The following is a 22,473-nucleotide window of genomic DNA, read 5'->3' as shown; positions in this document are numbered from 1 at the left end:
CACTAAAGAGCGAAAAGACGAGATATATTTTTATAAATACACTTTTGAAACTCTTAAGGGTGGGGGGGAAGTATTTATAATATAGAAAATTTAAATAATTCGTTTTCTGACATTCTGACACTTAATTTCAAAGGAAGCTAGATAAAATCAAGAAAAATATACGTTTTCCAACTTAATCTTAAATAACTAAAAAACGATTTATTTTAGGTATAGGAACATGTATAGTTAAAAAGTAACGAATTGAAAAACCGCTCAAAAAAATAGCTCAATTCCATGACAGCTACCGCCATTATTATATGACATTTGAACAATTTAATTTTTGAAATAGCTAGCTACATGTCTTTTCTTTATGTCACAGTAGCTGTTGTCACTAAATTTGACGTTTAGACTATACAATTTTTTTGAAAGGCAGTTCTTTTCCTCCAAAAATTTTAAATATTTTTTTTTCTCGAAAACAGTTAATGTTAGGTGTACTGAGTGTTTGATATCAAAATTCTTAAAATTTTACAGAGAATTTAAGTATGTAATAAAAAATGGGGGTCCCCATTTAAAATAAGAAAGTTTCTATCAACTTCCGGTATTTCCGGAAGTGTCGCCATATTTAAAATATTTTTAATTAATAGATCTCATTGTGAAACAATGATGTGCACAAAATCTCCGATCTAGGTCTTGTAGTTCTCTAGAAACTTCTAATGCACGCTCAGTCTGGGACACCCTGTATATCGAACAAAATGTTAAACATCCTCTACACTATCCCCGAAATGTTTTAAAAAATATTTCTGGAAATATTTCGTGAAACATTTCGAACATAGAAACGAGAACTGAACGCTCTACAAAAAAGGTCTCTTATATTTTGCGATAAATCCACTCCTTCTAAAGTTATGCCTACCATTTTAGTATAGCTGATTTTAATAAACTTTGTTTATTAAAATAAATCAGCTTAAATGGTTTAAACTTCATTAGACTTGAAGATTTCTTAATTCCCAACCTTAACACCATCAGAATTAAAATAATTAAAAATAATCATAATTTTGTCAAAAATGTTGAAGAATTTAGGAATTTACCGAGTGGTTTTAATTTTAACCGTGAATAACTTTTGAAGCAATAGGTTTAGGGCTCGAACTCACTGACGACCAGGTCGCAACGACCTGGCCGTCGGCTGGCCGGATGCATTGCGTTTATAGCTGCGGCCAGATGAACGACCAGTTTCAACAGATTTGTCAGATCTAACGATTTTTTACATTTTACCAATTAGAAAATATTGTTTCAGAAATTTCGAAGTTGCTATTCATAAGCTTATTAAATGTTCTAATATTAAATAATGCATTTAACATATTCTTGAATTTTTCGTTAATGAATACTGGTGTGGTAAATGGAGTAAGTAAAATCTCCAACCCCGACTAAGTAAAATTCGTTAATAAATACTGGTGTGGTAAATGGAACAAGTAAAATCTCCAACCCCGTTATTTCCATGGTTTTCAAATCCGCGATGCCTGCTATTCCATCAATCGTTTCATAACAGAATATTCTACATCCTACGTCTATGTAATTTAATATGTGTAGAGTGATTTTCAGCATTATATCACTAGGACAAAAACAGTATTGTTCTTAAAGGTGCGTCCAGACTTGAGCATTTTAGCCCGAACGAACTGAGCGCGCACGAACAAGAAGAAACAAATAGGCCGAACAAAAAGCACTGTGTACGCGCGACCGACAACAAGGAGATATTCTGTTTCTTTTTTCTACTGATATGGACTTCTACTGATGGCTCTTATCGACTTTAGAAGTAAACATATTAGGGTCATCGTAAAAAAAGGTCATTATACACTGGCTCTAAATATAAGCAGGTAGAAAGTTTAGCTTCCAGTTATTTCAATGTTTACAATATAAATTCCTCTTTTTTATTGTTACTGAGAATCTACAACAGTAATTACTTCTATTTTTATGAATGTTTAAGTTACTTTTACTCTTAATTTTTTTTTAAATAATGTACCTAGTAGAAACATAGTCTAATGAACCCTGTTTGAAAAACGTTAAATTAAATACAATATTTAAAATACAGTTGTCCTCCTTGTACATGACTACAATACAACTAAAAAAACTAATTTAATAAAAAAAAACAAGTCGTTGTAGAAAAACTTTAAATGTTATTTTTTTATTTTTTAACATCGAAACTCGAAGGTATAATAAGGTATCATACCAACCATAAATGAGGAGGTATGTCATATAAAAATGTTTTGAATTTTTACTAGAATCGACCCTTCATAAAAAAAGGGACTATATTTAAGTTTCCCTTTGATCCAGTCTGTATACTATTTCTTTGGATTTTCTGCACGTGTGCAAAAACTACACTAAAACATTATATCTTATAGAAAATAAAATATTGTGCGTTAATTTTGAGGGATTTCATCTGAAAAATTATTAATTTGGAAGAAAACCGGCAACAAGCGGCAGAAAATAATAATATTTCCGTGCAGTCTTCTGGTCGCAACGACCAACGGACGGCCAGGACGTTAGTATGCGCTATATCATTTGATTTAATGGTATTAGAGGTAGCAGCGGCCTGGCCGGTGCGACCTGGTCGTCAGTGTGTTCGAGCCCTTATCAAAAAATTATAAGAGACATTTTTTGTAGAGCGTTCAATTCTGTATAAATGTGTCATGGCTGCGAGAAAACAAAATTGAGAGATATAAAAAATTATTTGCAAAAAGTGGCAAATTACGTAAATAAGTGATGTAATTTAAATGAGAAATGAATCGTCTTTGGGGCACGGTTTATTGTGAATATTAAGGGTTTACAATGGTCTGTTATTGTTTTTTAACGGACACCCTAATATATAATTCCTTAATGAATTAATTTACACCGTCGGATACCATATCCAGATTTAATTATTATAATTAATTAATTACTAGGGAATTCATATTAGCACAGCATCCGAACCCATATGTTTAGCATTAATTAAGATTTAATATCGGAGTACAAAATTAGGGCATGACTTCGTTCATTATTCATCAGTGACATATTTGAATTATTTATGCGATTGCGCCTATTGGGTATTGTAAACTATGATTTAATTATCCACAAATAAATACAGAACGCAAGATTACGGACATAATACAAAATACATTGTGAAAATACAATCACTACATTTGTTATAACATCATGATCGATTAAAAAAATTGGCGCCGGGAAGCACGTATAGCCGCCCATACTAAAATATGTTCATACAAAGTTGGTAGGCAGTTCTTTTAGTTTCAAAGTAAAGAAATTTTTTCAATTTTTGTTTATCTCAAAAACTGCGATTTTAACTGATTTTGATGTTATTACAAATTTTGTTGCAAATATTATTCCTAATCTTAAATTGAAAACCGCGTTTCGCTAGCTACTGTAATTTTGGAGTTACGATTTTTTAAAATTTTTAACCCCCTCCCATACCCCCTTACCAACCCCCAACCCCCACCAGAAACTAATAGCCAAATTCTCGGATGCCACAGTATTTTTGTGCCAAATTTGGTTAAAATCGTTTTAGCGGTTTTTGAGTTATAGTGTTACAGACAGAATTTTTTTTTTAAATTTCCAAACTTAAATAACTCGGTTATTTTGGACTTATCTGAAAAATGATAAAGAGAAAATATGTTTCTTTTATCGAGATCTACCAGCCCTGAAAATATTTGCACTTATTTAAGACTCACCCTGTATAATTTTATATCTTTGTAGAGGGTAATATTATTTGTGGAGTGTTTCAAATGCTCCAGTTAATAATTCTTTTATAACGGCTAAGAGTTTTTCTTTTTGTTGTTTTGTTGAAAACGGCTGGTTCGTTTGTTTTTAGTTTCTCGATAAAGAACTACAAAATAGCACCCCACGGCAACATCCCGCTTTGAGAATAAAATTTTATATCTTGAAGAGGCCCCTTATTATTTTCGCTTTTTAGAAATTATAGTCTTTCTTTATAACATTGCAACATAATGTATATATTATGTTGTAGGTAATATAAAGTATATTACATTTTAACCATAGTTCTGCAAGGTAATAATTGTTTTATTAGGAGTACAAACAATAATTTCTTATGACGAGTCTGTATGTTTACGGGCCATTTTTATTATTGGCCGTTTGAGAAAAATGCATTCTTCATCAAAATGTTTGCTTCTTCTAAAATGGTTAATCCCATTTAAAATTTTCGAAATTTCCATATCGTTTTAGAGAAAATTAAATAAAAAAACATAAAAATGTAGTTGAATTTTTTCTAAGCCTCTAAAATTAAAGGCGTGTCTTGATTTCATTCTTTGATAGATCATAACAAATAATTTTCATTAACGTCATATTTTTTCATGTTGTTAAAGTTTGGTTAAAGTATCACATTTTCCGATAACTTTTATCACCCTTTCCGTAGCAATGAACTAAATAAATTTTGTGCTTCTTAAACATTTTAAAACGCCAAAAAGTATAATCCTAATTAAATTTCTGGAAATAATAATCTATCAAAGAATGAAAAAGAAAATATATTACCATAGAAACGCGTTTTGATTTTTAGGACTTCAGGAAATTCTTCTCTTTCTAGGAAATGCAACTATATTTTTGTGTTTTTTTTTTAATTTTTTCCACAACGATATGGAAATTTGGAAAAGATTGAACATTTTAGAACAAACAATTTTTTTTTATGAGGAATGCATTTTTCTCAAAATGTCAATAATAAAAAAGTTTTTCCTCTTGTAAAGACAATCCGGGGACATTGTTTTCTTCTACTGTCGATTTTTTTTATTGAAAAATTGTTTGACGAGACATTACAAAAACAAAATATTTTTTTTCTACTCATTTTCTTTATAAAGAAGTATAGTAGTGTCAGTGGTGTATTGGAAACAAAATACAAACAAATGTGTATCACCATTATCAAGCTTGTGAACGAGGTACATTACCATAATAATATCCACTAGCAGATGTTCCCATTAAATTTAATATTGTTCTATTCAATAACAAAACTGGCAACACGGCATTACTAATCGATTGTTTGTTAGTTATAAACTGATCTAGCTCTCAATTCCGTCCCTTCGGCTGATAGTATATGTGTCAACTAAATACGTGGGGCTCCACTATGGATTAGGCCTTAGATTGATTCAAATCCTGTTTAGTTTTGTTATTACAGTCCAACACTGATCGACATTTAGTTGCTTTGTATTCCGTATAATTGTGTTTTGAAATTTAATGTTCATGTAGAAATGACTCCCTTAACATTAGTTTGATTTGTTTGGAAATTGTTAGACAATGACAAATTGTCCATAATTCCTATTGTTATATATTATGATTATTGTTTGTCAGAAAACGGCTTCTTTAAATTTATGTTTTTTTCTAATAACCATATAACCAGGCTTCCGAACATATTATGATATGACTTCATTACTTCACCTCTTTGAGTATCTTTAGGCTCCTAAATCCTACGTTTCCAGGATTTATCTTTCCACTATATGACCAACCACATTTACAACCTACCTCGTGGTAACACTCTTTCTACTTTTTTCATGTTTCCTATATAATTTTTGTTTTGACACTTCTTAAAGCAGTTCCAGATTTAAAACAGTTTTAATGTTATATTGTTTGGCTATTCCCCTGACAAAGGACTCATCAATGAGTTTAGCTTGCAATTTGAAATAACGTTGTCGAAAGATTTAGAGTAAAGATTTCGAATAAAATCGGTTTAAATTTACTTATTTTATTATTAAGTGATGTTTGTTCACTGCATACAATGTTTTCTCGATTATAATTTAACGGTTTCACTATATCTATTTTGGCTGCTTCAGTCTCAAGTTCTCAGTGGAACCATTGTGCTTTGAAACTAGTTCTCGTACTCTTTACATAAACAATAATTATTATATAGAGCATCTATGACTTTTTAATACCAGGTAACATTACTTCTTATTATTTTCTGTCCAAATGAGTCATTCACAAATTGTAATTTTATTTTTATACTATGTATATACTTCTATGAAAAGCTAAATATCCTTTAGTATGAAAATTTCCAATTATATATTATTAGTTTAAGTGATTAAATCTGGCCTTAATCGCTACAAGGGTTGTTATGATATTAAAAGCTCTGCCATGAAGGGCTTTGCGAAAAGGTCAAATGGGACACAAGTTAGTAAAGTTAATCAGAAATATTTTTGAATAATTTTAGAGTTTGCTGATACAGAGATATGCTAAATTAACGAACTAGTTTTAATTAAATTGTCAAAGTTTGGATGAAAAGCAGCTTTTGGACTGTCGATAGAGTTTTGAAAACATATGATAACGTTTTAGCTCTATAATAAACATTTGAAGTCGTATAACTTTAATATAATTACATTTTTTTATAAATTATTATATAATTCGAAATAAAACAGTTACATATATATAACTTGTATTATATCTATTTTCACTTAATTTTCAACAATTTTAAAAGTGTCACCCTATAATACATTTTTAGTGTATGGAAGAAAATGATCCGTATAAGTGTGCCTACAAAATAAGATCGATCCAATGAAACAAGAAATGACAAACGACATCTAATAATTGACAATTGAAATAACAATTTAGACTGTATTCCGTTTCTTACATTTGTTATGGTTTTCTGATGGTGCCCCCATTCTACATTTTGGCTGAAATTTTCATTATTGCGGAATACGTGTCCTGAAAAATATCTGTCATTATTTTCACCAAAATAAACCAGCGCAAAAGGGCTGTTTTTCGGATCTATGTGTCACACAATTGTATGTCATTTTAGTTGTCAGTCTATTTTTTGTTGCAATAAATTTGAATTCTCTGAAGAGTTTAAAAACTCATCTAGAAAACTTTTTTCAACATTAAACTCCATTGAAAAGTATATCGAAATTCAAACAGTCAGTATTCGACATTTTTTCTATTTTATATATATTTATTATTTGTTTCGATATTTCTGAAAAACTGATGATCTTTTTGGTTAACCAGGTTTTAGAACGAAATACAGCCTCACTTTTAAATTAAAATGACAGACAAAAAATCTTTCTTCCTTTGGACCTTTGAGTCGAGAGATTAAGTTCATTGCTATCATATGCATTTATGCATTAAGGTTGATTCTCACTATACCTTCCATATCAGCTCCCTTCCGTTTCCCTTCCGTTTACAGAAAATATTATTTCATGTAAATGAATAGGACAATGCACACTATCCGTTCCGTTTTCCTTCCGTACCATATCCTTTCCTTCCATACATTTTTTTGGCGGACGGACTGAAGCGTGTCGGAAACAGCTTTGTCAATTTCCTACATTTGTACCAGCTCTGTTAAAATTTTGCTGATATTTATTTATGCTTTCACCTCTTAATTCAATCTATTACCTTTTGAAAAAATACAAATTTTTAAAATAAAACTTTCGTAATGATATAAATTGTACAACAAAAGTATGGAACTGATACGGAACGGAAGCTTACGTATAGCGTCAATACAATAAAAATACGGAATATAATTTTAAAAAACATATTTTTTGAATAAAACGTTTACATGAATTTCTCTATCAGTAAGTTTCATAGCCTTGGTTCCCGTAGATTACTTAAATACCTACAAATTTTCTAAAAAAAAATAAAAATTAACACATTTTTTGAACACAACAAAATAATATTAACTAAACAAAACTAGAAAACGTCATTTTTACTGCATCACAAGCAAATAAAAATTAATACGTAGCCAAGAATCATAATTCAGGATTTCTCTGGGGGGTGCCAAGCAGTACCTGGGAGGGGCCTGTTAGTTACGCCAATGGCTAGAGTGTACTATTTGCGCTATTTGATACTACTTTTTGTTCGCGGAGCAATTTCGTGCATGAAAAGTAGTACCGAATAGCGCAAATAGCGTGCTCCACGAACCCACCATCATCACCAAGTTCATGGTAGATGTCAACAGGTTTATAAGAAGTGGATAGTTTAACTTTTATTATTATGACTATGATTGTGATTACAACTATGTAAATGTTGTATAAACCCGGCATAACTTGCGCAAAGACCTAATTATCACTTAAAAAGATGAATCATTTCTAACTTTCAAGAAATCTTGAATTCAAGAAACCTTGCATGACTCCTGAAATTTCTTGCATATCAAACTCTTGTCTTGTCTTGAAATTCAAGACAAGAAATTTTGAAAGTCTTGTCTTGAATTTCTTGCAAGAGTCTTGGTCTTGCAAGACTTTTTTAAGACTCTTGTGCAACAATATTCAGAACGTCCAAATTAGAGGTAGTCATTTTCAATTAGTAGGAAAAATCATATTTTAGAATTATGTAAAGAAAATTTGTCTTTGAAAAAAAAATATTCAAAGCGCTAGACAAACTTCAGAAATACTGACCTAAACTATATATATCAGCTGTTCAACATCAAACCGACAAAACGTAACAACGCGCCTCGACGGCTACTGACGTCACCGTCCTCCATTAAAAACGGCTTTCCGACCAGCAGCGTTCGGCCTAGCTCAACTCCGGTCCCGTAAAAACTAGAGTAAATATTAATTTCCAGAGACGAGCCACGGCTGGCTAAGTCCTTAATTTTGCGAATATAATCGTTCCCGGCTATCCCGCCTAAGCTCCAATTACACGTCTTAAATCCCTACAGTCGGGATCAGCCCTAAACCCGCAGGACGGCAGGATATGTCACATTTCCGACGGTTGGCGAGGTGGGGGAAATGGTAGTGGATGGTTAGAGTAGCCTTGTATAAGGCAAACGTGTCGTTTTAGTTAGATTCGTACTTAGAAGTTTCTGGTCTAAGAGTTTTGGTAGATACAGAAGACCCAAATATTAGTATTTTTGTATTTGTAGCTGTTTAGTTTTATTATTCCAGTCCAACGCTGAGTGATATTTAGTGACTTTGTATTCCGCATAATTGTGTTTTTATAATGTTCATGTAGAAAATAATTAACAATTGATTTGTTTCATTACATCCATACATACCGGGTGTTGCATCGTCGGACGGGACATAGGAAATCCCATGTAAATTTTAATGGGGTCAATTATTGGGTTCCCTAATTATTTTAGAGAATCATTCTATTTAGGTTTATTGAAGAGCACTAAAACCCACATTCAAAAGAATAACTTTAGATATTTTTGATTAGCTCGTTTACGATTTATCGCCGATTTCTTTTTAAATATTTTTCCTTTCTTATGGCCCTGTATTTACTTATGAGCACCAGTCAAGGTAAAAGATAACTGTCAAATGAAGTTGTCATTTCAGAAATTTTCCTATTTAGTGCTTTATTGAAAACTCATTCCTACATCGGAAATCTTAAAGATGTATTTATAAATACAAATTAATATGAAATAAAGTAAAATAAAGTAATCAATTACAAGGGTAAATATAGTATTATTACAATATTCAATAACTTATTAATTTAGGTACTATTAAATTTATTTATTAAAGTTAGAACTTTAGGATTTAAGATGTTCAAATATTCCTCCATCGACTGCTAGACAATAACCCAGGCGATCATAAAATTCTCTTCTTACATTCGCTAGTTGGTAAACTGAAATTCTATTGCATTCGGCAGAAATAGTATTTTTTAACTCGTCTAGATTTGGGTATTTTTTATCCTTGTATATCCTGTTTTTTAAATGGCCCCAGAGAAAGAAATCATTTGGCGAAATATCAGGAGACCTTCCAGGCCAAGTTACTGTATGATTTAGCCCAATATCGTTTCCGTTAAAACTATTCTCTAAATATTCCTGAACAGCCAGGGTACTAAGTGCCGGGCAGCCATCCATTTGGTACCAAACTTCCTGATTTTCCCTACCGGCATCATGTAAAGCAGGTAAAATATGATTTTCGACTAGTTCCAAATAATATTCTGCATTTAAATTTCGCGTAAGAAATAATGGCCCGATAATATTGTGTCCGAATATCCCTGCCCAAACATTTACTTTCTGTGGATATTGCGTCCTTGTTTCGACAAACCTGTGTTGGTTTTCTTTGTTCTAATATCGATAATTTTGAACACTGGGTTCATTATTTAAGGTAAACGTGCATTCGTCAGTGAAACATATATGTTTTTTTAAAAATTCCCATCCGTGTTTGCTCTTTCCATCATATCAAAACAAAACGCCTGCCGCCGTATTTCGTCCCCATCTCGTATCTCTTGGTGCTTTTCATATTTGAAGGAATAGTATTTATGTCGTTTCAAAATTCGAAACGCTGTAGTGTGATCTAAACCTATTTCATCATCAAGTTTCCTTGTGCTGATCTTTCTATCGTTCTCTTCCACGCACAATAAAACTTCCAAGTCGGTATCATTTCTTGCATCTTCTCTTTGTTCCTGCCTTGCTTCACATCTGCAGTTATTTATTAGGGTACCTTTGGTCTCAAATCTCTGGATATTCTTTGCGATTGTAGATTTTCCAGGTATCGGTCTATTCGGATACAGAGCAGCAAACATGTCCGACACCTTTTGATAACTATTTCCTTGATAATACCATTTAATCATTAATACTTTTTCTTCGGTAGTGTAATTCATGGCTAATATTTTTTTTGGATGTAGGTATGAGTTTTTAATAATAATAATAAAGCACTAAATAGATAAATTTCTGAAATGACAACTTCATTTGACAGTTATCTTTTACCTTGACTGGTGCTCATAAGTAAATACACGGCCATAAGAAAGGAGAAATACTTAAAAAGAAATCGGCGATAACTTTTGAATGTGGGTTTAGTGCTCTTCAATAAACCTAAATAGATTTATTCTCTAAAATAATTAGGGAAGCCAGTCATTGACTTAAAATTTACATGGGATTTCCTATGTAGTATAGTTCAACCCCAAAAACACGCCTATGAGGTTTTTTTTGCGAAAAAAAAATGTTGAAAATTTAAAATTTTTCTTGACATTTTCCGGGAAATTTGAAAAAACTTTTTAGTGCCACTTGTTTATTCACCTGAGATTTTCCTACGGTGTATCTAAACCTTGCAGTGTTGCAACCTCCTATGTTATCCACATTCTACATAGTTCGGCGGAACATAGTTCTACATTTATAAATTCATAGACAAATTTCTACTCAAAAAATTAGGAATGTTAAATTTAATCTTTTATCGGTGCTCATTATTAATAATTATAGAAAAAAAAACACATTAATTATTTTTAGTACTTACCCCTTCAATGAAAACTTAACAAAAACCACCGAAAATTAACTAAAACATTACGTTTATGACGTTTACGAAAATCTGTGTTATGCTGCAAAATAACTTTATTTTGGAATAAATTTAATAAAATGATTCATATTATTCACAATCAGGTCACAAAAAGAAATTCCCAAAATGTTTATCGTAATTTAGAATTCAATTCAAGAAATTTAGAAAACAGCCCAACGAATAATCGATTCATTTTTGTTTTGTTTGTTTTCTTTCATATTTCTCTATTTTATTTTAACCACTGTTTTACAAAACACCTTGAAAAGCGCACATTACTTTGAATACCTTTCTGAATGAATAAATGTTGAGAATTATTGTCTCTTATCGCCACTTTACGAACTACTTTCAATCTAAGAAAATACATGTTTCACTCAACAATTATTGACAACGTATTTTGTTTTTTCGCTATTTTTTCGATGTATTTCGACAATTCCATCGACAACCTGACCGTCAGCCAAGAACTGCCGCGTGTGAACTGGTCCTTTGAGCTTTGAATCGCCGGTCGCCACGCCGTCGTGGCGGGCTTGCCTCAGACGCCGATGTTAAGCAACATTGCCGTAGTTACAACAATTTCAAATTCAAGACATTCAAAGCAATTAAATTCGTATTAAATTTTAAAAATAAAACAGAGAAACATGAAAGGAAATAAACAAAACAAAAATGAATTGATTATTCGTCGGGCTGTTTTCGATGTATTGAATTCTGAATTACGATAAACATTTTTGAAATTTCTTTTTTGTGACCTTATCAATAACCAATTCATTTGTGTTTTGTTTGTTTCCTTTCATGTTTTTCTGTTTTATTTTTAAAATTTAATAAGAATTTGATTGCTTCAAGTGTCTTGAATTTGAAATTGTTGAAACTACGGCAACCTCGCATGACGCAAGCAAGACACGGCGGCGCGACGTTTGGGCTGTCGATGGAATTGTTGAAATACATAGAAAAAATAGCGGAAAAACAAAATACGTATTTAAAATTGTTGAGTGAAACATGTATTTTCTTAGATTGAAAGTAGTTCGGAAAGTGGCGGTAAGAGACAATAATTCTCAACATTTATTCATTCCGAAAGGTATTCAAAGTATTGCAAAGTATGTGCTTTTCAAGGTGTTTTGTAAATCAGTGGTTCAAATTGTGATGAGGCCTATATGAAAATAATGTGTTAAAAACGGGGACTGTTATTTTAGTAGTTATTATAATAGCATGTACAAGTAAAGCAGCACAGTGAAGTGTATTTTAGTTAAGTGTATATCGAAAAAGAGAACTGTCACAGTTACATCGATCTGTCATAAGTATCTTTTTTAATGTTGGGTAAGTTTTTTAATTTAACTTTTTTAACACATTTTTTAACACATTATTAAACATTTAACTTTTAATTTATTTTATGTAATAATATCACAATCTCAAAAATGTAATGCATCTCTGCAAACTCCTCAGGTGTTGTGATTTTATGACTTACTTTTATTAGAGCTCTTGAAAAATAAAAAAAAACAACGGAGTATATCAAGAAAAGCGACAATTGAAAACTTCAAATATTCAATTGGAAACTTTATTTGTCAGAGCTATTTATTTTAGTAATACATTTTATATGGGACCACAGGTAGGGGTCCTATCCATAGAGGGTAATAATCTTTTCACTATTTATGTTTTTCGAGAGATTTTCTTTTTTCAGATTTTGCAAAATTTCGACTTTGGTTTTAGTCAAAAATAACAAAATCAATTTTTGAAAGGATATACAGGGCGAGTCTTAAATTAGTGCTATTATTTTTAGCGGTAGTATATTTTGACCCCTGAAACACGAATATAAGTTTTTTCGTGAAATTTTTTTTAGAAAATTTGGAATTTTTTGAAAAACTTTTTTTTTAGTTTTTAGTATTAAAAACCATAATTCCATGATAATATGGCAACATAGGTAGTAGAATAAATTTACGAGATAGAAAAACACGAAAAGCTCGAGTGGTTCTCAAAATTTAAGCAAAAAAAAATATTGAAAATTTTTAAAGGAAAATAACTCGGTTATTTTGGAGTTATTTGAAAAACGATAAAGAGAATATGTTTCTTTTATCAAGACCAGCCCTAAAAATATTTGCACTTATTCAAGACTTGCGCTGTATAATACCCGGAAAATCGACAATTGCTAACTTTCATATGAAATAACACCAGAACCACTGGATCTTTTGTGGATTTTCTTTCATGTAAATTTAATCTAATACCTATGTTGCCATATTATCAAGAAATTATGTTTTTTAACTAAAAACTAAAAAAAATTCGAATTATCAATTTTTTTTTCGCGATAAAAACCTCATAGGCGTGTTTCTGGGGTTGAACTATACTCCCAGTTAAAATACTTGCACTTATTTCTGGGACACCATGTATTTACTTTTCTTTCCTGAAGAAATACTAAAGAATCAAATCGTTTTTCGCGTCTTAAGCATATTCATTCCGACCATAGCGGAAGTGTTCCAAACTTATTCAGAATGAAATATGGCGGTTAAAATTGATCTTTATTAACTCTTCTTTATTGCACCGGACTATAAGGGTTGGCGAATAATGCCCAATGATAAATTCTCGAAAGGTGTAGCCTACGCAGCAGGGGTGAAACTGAATGCATAATATAAAAGCGCGTTACGTCAGATGGGGAGGGGAACCGGTTAAGGGAAAATAACATATGAAATATCGTCTGTTTGTTTTTCGGTGAGATGTGGTGAATATGATAATATGCTAAAAGGGAATAATAGATAAGATTTTATCGCATTTTTATTATTCAGTAACGGAAACGTTTCGGCAAGTTTTCGAATAGAGATTGTAATAAAATTACAATAAAAACGTGGGACTTATGTTAATAAACAAATTGTTCTTTAATGATATATCTTGAATTAGAAATAGATACTCTAAAAGTAATTGAACGGTTTAGTTTCAATACAAAAGAAATCTAAGAATTAATTGATTTTATATTATATTTTTCGTCTAAAATTTGTGTTAGACTAGTTTTGTAAAGATATCTGGATGTTTCAATTTTTTTTACTTTACAAAGTTCCATATTAACTGAAATAGGATCCTTCCATGGAGGGGGTAGTGTGTGGGAAAAAATGGATACAGGGATATTAGGAATGTTTTGTTATGAGGAAAATAGGTGGTATCTTATATTAATTTGCAAGACGATGACGAATACATTTTACTTTCGAAATTAACATTCTATCTCCTTCTTTTTAGCCAATAGAATGTGGAGTACCTCAAGACTCAGTACTAGGCCCTATTGTTTCTTCTTTTTATTAACGACAAAAGATGGCAAGAAATCAAGAAATACATCTCCTCTACGTAGACCTCAAGAAAGCATATGATAGTGTACCCCAGTCTAAATTGTGGGAAGCCTTCGAGAAAACGAATATCAGTGTAACATTAATTAAAGCTGTGCAAGAACTTTATAAGAACAACACTAGCCAAGTAATAGTAATGAGTAAAGAAAGGACAAACAGTATCAAAGGGATTCAGCATAAACAAACGTCTTAAACAGGGCTGCTGTCTATCGCCGACACTGTTTAAAATCTATTTGGAACAAGCTCTGAAAACGTGGAAAAGGAAGTGCGAACACATGGGGATACCACTAAACGACTCGATACTTTACACTCTTTGTTTTGCTGATGATCAAATAATACTGGCTCAAGACTACGAGAACCTGGAATATATGACCCGCAAACTAATTGAAGAGTATAACAAGTGGGGGCTGGAGGTAAACCTTAAGAAGACGGAATATATGTGTATCGGCGGCGAACAACAGAACATAATCCTAGAATAGCAACAGCAAGAGATAAAACACTGCCAAAAATATAACTATCTTGGCATGCACATTACCAAAGATGGTAGCCTTGATGAAGAAATTAAGTGCAGAAACAACCAGGGAAGACAAGCAATTAGACAACTCAACAGTATTTTATGGGATAAGGCCGTATCAAAAGAAAACAAACACAAAATATATAACAGCATAGTTAAAAGTATCATTAGTTATGGTAGTAAAGTATGGCCTTTGAAAGAAAGAAACCTTAAGTTACTCGAAGCTACAGAAATGAACTTTAGGAGGCGCGCGGCCGGAAAATCGAAACTGGATAGAGTTAGAAGTGAAAGAATTCAGAACATCATGGGCGTTAAACACAGAATATCAGAAGATATCAAAATTAACCAACTCAGGTGGTACGGGCACGTGCAAAGAATGGAAGGGAGCAGAATCCCGAAAAAGGTACTCAATTGGACACCACAAGGCAGAAGAAAGAGAGGGAGACCTAGACGGAATTGGAAAGAAGGAATAGACGGGGACATCAGAACAAGAGGAATAGACGAAAACCTCTGGACAGACAGAGCCAATGGAGACTGGAAATCAGAAGACGGCGAAGAACGTTGTAAACTGATTTGTATATATATATATATATATATATATATATATATATATATATATATATATATATATATATATATATATATATATATATATATATATATATATATATATATATATATATATATATATATATATATATATTAACGACATTGCTAACATAAACATCAGTGGTAAAATATGTCTTTTTCGCGACACTAGCTTCACTTCGAGCAACAAGGACGCCACGGCACTTCATAGGATTATATCAAATGACTTAATCACCATTAAATTTTGGTGCGATTCGAACCTTCTGAGTCTCAACATTTCTAAAACTAAAGATTTTTCGTATAAAAACTCGCTGCAGCCTTTTGTACTTAGTAACACCACCATTGACGTTGTAAAATCTGTAAAATTCTTAGGTCTTGTTGTAGACAATTCTCTAAAATGCTCTGCCTGTTTTGCATTAAGATCTGTTTCTAAGGAGCTTAACTTGTTAATGGCTAGAAATGTTTATTATGCACTTTTTGAGTAGCACCTCAGATATGCCCTTCCATTCTGTGGTAGGTGTTGTGCGACTCAATTTGACCGCATTTTCAAGCTCCAGAAGAGAGCTGTTCGATATTCACTGGGACTAAACAGCAGAACGCATTGCCAGGACTTTTTTAAAAAAATAAAAATATTAACTCCTCCTTCCATATTTATATTTGAATCCGTTTGTCTAATACGTAAGCTTATATCAGCTTCTCAAGAAAGGCCATCTCACACTTATCCGCTCAGGAACGCGCAAGATCTTTATCTTTATCCCCACGCTCAGAGTTAGTTAAAAGTTCAATATTATACAACTCGAAAAAAATGCACAATCGCCTGCCATTTCAAATCAAATCCATAACATAATTTTCTTCATTTCGTAAAGCATTGAAATCTTATTTACTAGACAAGGCTTTCTACACCGTAAATGACATATTTTGAGAATCGAATTTTATCTTGTAAACACTGGTCTAGTGTTTGCTATTACTATATTTTCTATAAACTTACTAAATATTTTTGAATCTTATTTTTATTTTTTTTTTATTCTTTGACATTGTAAACATTTATAAATGTTTATTTTAAACAATAAGACTGACAATGTAATTTGTATACTTGTTTTGTATTTTTTTTACTTTACCTTTGTCTAGAAATTGTAAATTTTTTTGACAATAAAGGCATTTATTTATTTTATCATCCCCCTACTAATATATCCCATACCGCTGCGATCGCAACCTAAGTGACTGGCACGCCACGCCAATCACCCCAGGCCACACCAAACCACCACCTCCTCACACTTCCATCGTCCAAATTAATACCTTAATATCTCGCGAGATGTCGCTGCCGCCGCTCTTCATTCCTGCTGAAAATTCTCCGACATGAAGTTTTCAAGCCCCGCCGGGCACATCGCTACTTAGGCGCATCGCATTAAGGTAACGTCGTAATTACGAACATAATTGCCAAGTTTACGACCAGCCAGCCCCTGCTCTCCCCTATAGCGTGCAGATTGTGCGGCAATGAAAGGAATTTGCCGCGAGGCCTATGGAAGCGACTCTCCCCCACTTTGTTACAGCGCGGTCTGATTTTATCTCGAAAAACTTTTACATGGAAATAAAAGAAAGATAGAATCAAGTATATCTAAGCTATGAATGAAACCGATTGGGAGATGGTAAAATAAATAGATGTATTAAAGAAATAAACCGTGGTGATGAAGAACTACTACAAATAGGCGATGTTTTCAGATATTTTTATGAGTTTTGACGATATTCTCACGACTCTACTTCTCACGACTCGTGTAACATTTGTTATTGGAATATACTCGCCATGTCGTGAGAACGGTTTCCTTGGTCACTCGTCGCGTTCCCACTCTCTGTCGGTAAACATAGCCCGAGTCAAAGGATCACAATTATTCGTACACTTGCCAAGTGTAGCCTCGGCCACCCTTGGCTATACTTGCCAAGGCGCAAATAATTGTACTATTATAGCGTATGCCCCGTTTATTTCCGGATCGTAGTGTTTTTCGAGTTAATTGCGGATAATTTAAAACGTTAAAGCAATAATAGATTATATAATATCCAATTTACATTAATAACTTCAATATTGGCAACATACCTAAATCGTTCCTTCAGCAATAAATGGAGTGGACAAATGAAGACTACACGGGATAAAAAAAAACAGATATGTCACATTTTCATAGAAATTAAGATAGTGATACAACTTTGTAGGCAAATGTTAGCGTCATTCGAGAAAAAAGAAAGCAATAATACGCTTAGTCCCAGAGATATTACAGCTTGATTATTTTGCCGTACTAGGGAAAAACCAGTAGAGTAGTCCACGCGTAAATGGCAAAAACCAGAGATGTCCTTACGCATGGGCGACAAGGATGCAGCTTGCAATTATTAGTATTACATGTAGTAAATTTATGTATTCTAATAAAACCCTACTTAAATATTAATTTTCTTCCTACAACAAAAAAATAATAATTTAGATTTAGGTTTTATACAACCTTTAATTGGACATCCCTGGGTTTTCCCGTGTTTTGTTTTGCATTTTCACATTTTTATTTCGGTATTTCAGAATATGGCGATAATTAACAATATTAATAATTCAGAATTGATAGTAATATACAGGGTGGTCCGAACTGTATTCCTGAAACTTCGGCGGCATATTCTGTAGATAACAATAAGTAAAAAAGTAGTATAAATGTATGTCCTAAAATGCTTACTTCCGAAGATACAGGGTGTAGAAGTTTCATTTTTATTTCGATTTTTTCCAAATAATTTCTGAAGTAATGTCAATACTTGGATGAAAATTGGTGTCTGGTAGTTTTTTGACATGAGAAATTTGATTTTGATGTCAATATGACTCCTATTTGTAGGGGGCGCCACCTACATGTGTTTTAACTGTTTTAAAGATTAATAACTTTTCTTCCGTACCTGTGAAAAAAATATACATTTCCGTAATTTTTTACGTAAAAATGTTTCTCGGTAAAAATCGCTACGAGCAACCGTTCTCAAGATATTTAGAATGGAAATAGTCAAAACATGTCATTATTGACAAAAAATAAACACGTTGAGTAGATAGTTATTTCCGAGGTTATTTCACTGAAATAATAAATTTGGGAAATTTTTATTTTTTTAAGTTAATCATAAATTTTTCTGCAAAAAATGAGGATAAAACAATTTCTGTTAAACTTTTAACACAAAAACATTTCAAATTTACGATTTCTGTCTAATAACTATTTAGTCAACGCATGTTTAATTTATCAATGATGACAGGTATTGATAGTTTCGATTCCAAATATCTCGAAAACCATTACTTGTAGCGATTTTTGAAAAAATCGAAATAAAAATGAAACTTCTACACCCTGTATCTCCGAAACTAAGCATTTTAGAACATACATTTATACGAACTTTTTTACTTATTTTTATCTGCAGAATATACTGCCGAAACTTCCGGAATACAGTTCGGACCACCCTGTATATTTATGTTGATAATATATAATATTGTTAATTATTCAACCGAAAATAATATATTTGTTTAAAAACACTAAAATTGCATTTTTCTCGGCTCCAATTAAAATGGACAAAGCTGTTTTTTCCCGTCTAGTCTTCAAATGATGTTGTTTTGGAATTTATGGATTTATACGAAAATGAGCCATTCATATGGATGGCCAAACATAAAGAATATAGAAATCGTATTGCAGTGTACAGTAAAAGAACTTAAAAAGAAAGAAGAATCACTAGCAACGACAATTTCGGATGCGACTATATTGTTTACTTGCCAAGGATTTAAACAATGTTTGTGCTGGCGTACTTGTTGAAATGGACACGTTGTGTGAGCGCCACACTTACTTGCCAATGTTGTTTCCAAAGTGGGGACTGGTGGGGGTACTTGCCAAGTACGCAAATATTGGCGTACTTGCCAAGTAGACGAGTTGTGAGAATGCGCCTTGGACTGAGACGATAGTTCCCTTGTGCTACGTTCTCGGCTGGAATGGCATATGGCAGTAGTAGTCATAGTAGTGGCAATAGTAGTCATAGTAGTGGCAATAGGAGTCATCTCTATTTCAATTTTCATCTGAGAGTAAAGGAAGTGTCACTAAACGTACTACTACGTGCCGCCCTGTAGATAACATTGTGGTTTGAAGAGGATGCTGTCGCGATATATGTCGCGCTGTCGCACTGATTGAATTCCTCGAGTGGCGTTTTGCAATTTGCCATCAAAGTATATAGGGGATAGTGGGGCACGACGCGACGAAAGGGATGACGAGATTTAATTAGGGTCGAAGGGGGAGCAAAAACCGCGACGAGGGTCTTGGGGAGAAGATGGATTTTTCATTGGTCGATCGACAGAATGCCGCTGATTGGTTTAAAATTAGTATTTTAAACAGTTTTAAAATTGGTGGCAAATAAGAAAAAAACTGACAGTAATGCTTTCATACTAAACTTTATATAAAAATAATAATTACAATTATTGCTAAAAATCACGCACAAGACAAGCGTAAAACGTTGTCATAATCTTAATCCCTCTCCATTAATTTCTAAACTTTTCATTCAATAACTCAACTTTCCCGGATATTCAACTCTCCCGAAACAACATTTTATAACTTCATAATTTCTTACACCGATTTGATTAATAGCAAAAATGGATTCAAGCAGTTCGACGAAACAAGTGAATATACAAAGTGCTCGTTACATATTCAAAAAATTAAATAGACATATATTATAAGAGGATGAAATATAATTTGCAATATTAATGGTATACTTTTTTAATCAACCAGTGATTTAATGTTTTATGAACGTCTGCTAAAATTATAATAATATACCTTTAAAAAATTTCGTTATAGCCGATATTATGCCCCACTAGCAAAACCGGTTATAAAACTATGCTTGCTTCCTTAGTTGAACACATCTAATTTTTTTTTTAACTGGTATAATAAATTATAATGCAAGTTAGACCTGAAGATATCAAAATATTTACCTTTTTATTTTTTTGTTTAGAATTTCCACAAATTACATTTTCTAACACTTTTAGAATAATTATATACTAATTTTTTCATTTACTCGCCATTTAAACCCGTGTATTTGTACGTAAGTATTCGTTATTTACGAGTTCTCCGGCGGTGGCAGCACCGGCGGAGAATGCAACAAGCCTATACTTTCCGAGATTCGCGACAACGCTTGCTCCCAGTATTCTAATATTTATACAATTCGTTATAATAAAAAATTGGTCAAGTGCGAGTAGGACTCGCGCACGAAGGGTTCCGTACCATTCATTATCTATACAACATTAGACACTATATTATTATAAACTTTTTTCCGATTTAGCTGAAATTTTGAATGCGCGTATAAGTAATTAAAAAAAATAAAGAAACACTTTACTAAAAATTGTATTAATCAATAATAAATATGTAAAAAGTAAAAATAAATATGTAAAAATATGTAAAAATTAAAAAAAACGATTAAAAAAAAGTCGCCTTGACTAGGATTCGACTGCCTTACTACGGCTCCAACGTCATAGCAGCGTAAAGTCCTAACGCTTTAAAAGGTACATTCAGGTTGAGAGCGTCGAGCGTCGCGTCGCGTTTGCGTCACGTCCGCCTCATTGAACTCGAATCCCGACGCTCAGCGGACGCTAACGCAACGGCCAAACGCGACGCTGTCTGCCTGAACGGTCTAATTTAAGTTAAGTGAATTGATTCCATTTCGACACGCGGACGCGACGCAAACGCGACGCGACGCTCGACGCTCTCAGCCTGAATGTACCCTTAAACCACGCGGCCACTGAGGACTTGAAAGATTCTATGTAAAATTCTTATTTAAAAAATAATGTTTAGTGAAAGTACCTTTTTTATTTATAAATATTTATTTAATTCTGTTTTTTGTTGTTGTAGCGGCAATTTGTTCTTGTAGCGGCAACATAGATACATTATCTGTAAAAATTTCAACTGTCTAGCTATAACGGTTCATAAGATAGACCTTTGTGACAGACGGACGGACAGCGAAGTCTTAGTAATATAGGGTCCCCGTTTTTACCCTTTGGGTACGGAACCCTAAAAAGACAAAATTCATTTAGAATTATTTAAACCCGATATTCCAATGTCGAACAAACTCTAATAACTTATGAATAATACGATTGTACGGAACGAAATAAACAAACAATATTAATTTACCACATCCAATCCCACCTGACACATGTGTCTATGGTCGTTTAGTTTCGGATTAAATGGATCTAGCACTGTCTCTTTGTTTTAATTTGAATTGCATTATGGCCAGTATAAAATTATCCAACAAATTCATTTGGACATGTCAGATTCAGGTGTTATAAGCGTTTTAAAAATTCGTAATGAATAAATATGGGCATAGTGGTCGATAGAATTTCAATAATGACAATTACAAAATTTTATTTAACGTGGCATTTACAGATTGATTAAAATAAATGGGATTATTTAACGAGTAAAAAATACACAAATTAAAAATATATTTGCTATTTTATTTATTGCTGAGTTTTTTTGGAAAAAAAAACGGATTTTCTGAAAATCAATTTTATTTTTTCCTGTCGTTACTTTTTAGAAAATCCAAAAACTAATTACACATTCTCATAGCCACTTTATGAAGGCTACCTGATAATATTTTTAGATTTTCAAATTAGCTGATAATTTGTGAGTTACAGAGGCCAACTTAATTTTTTTAAATACGGACCTGCATTTTTTATTTTAGGTTTTGGAAGAACTCGGTCTCCTGAGTACAATTATATGCCACACTTTATACTTTTTTTTTGTTTTGGGTACCATAATAACAACAAAACCATGCATGTTCGTATCTATTACGGTTACCGAGATACCAATGCTCGTACCTCGAATTTGTAGCACCCTGTATATTTAACCAAATATTTATATTATAGTGTATGGATATC

At 32.5% G+C, this 22,473-nt stretch overlaps 1 protein-coding gene across 1 annotated transcript; it reads left to right on the top strand.

Moving 5' to 3' along the window:
* Nucleotides 1-15,000: 15,000 nt before the first annotated feature.
* Nucleotides 15,001-21,987, top strand: LOC115889414. The gene is made up of 2 exons (XM_030909402.1): nucleotides 15,001-15,553; nucleotides 21,983-21,987. The coding sequence occupies exons 1-2, from the start codon at nucleotides 15,001-15,003 to the stop codon at nucleotides 21,985-21,987; spliced, it is 558 nt and encodes a 185-aa protein (XP_030765262.1).
* Nucleotides 21,988-22,473: the final 486 nt, after the last annotated feature.

The sequence above is a fragment of the Sitophilus oryzae genome, unplaced genomic scaffold, assembly GCF_002938485.1.
Source record: "Sitophilus oryzae breed Bouriz unplaced genomic scaffold, Soryzae_2.0 scaffold_813_pilon_pilon, whole genome shotgun sequence".
In the NCBI taxonomy this organism is placed as follows: domain Eukaryota; kingdom Metazoa; phylum Arthropoda; class Insecta; order Coleoptera; family Curculionidae; genus Sitophilus; species Sitophilus oryzae.
The sequence above is the reverse complement of the archived record's forward strand: the minus strand, read 5'-3'. Positions and strand labels throughout refer to the sequence as shown.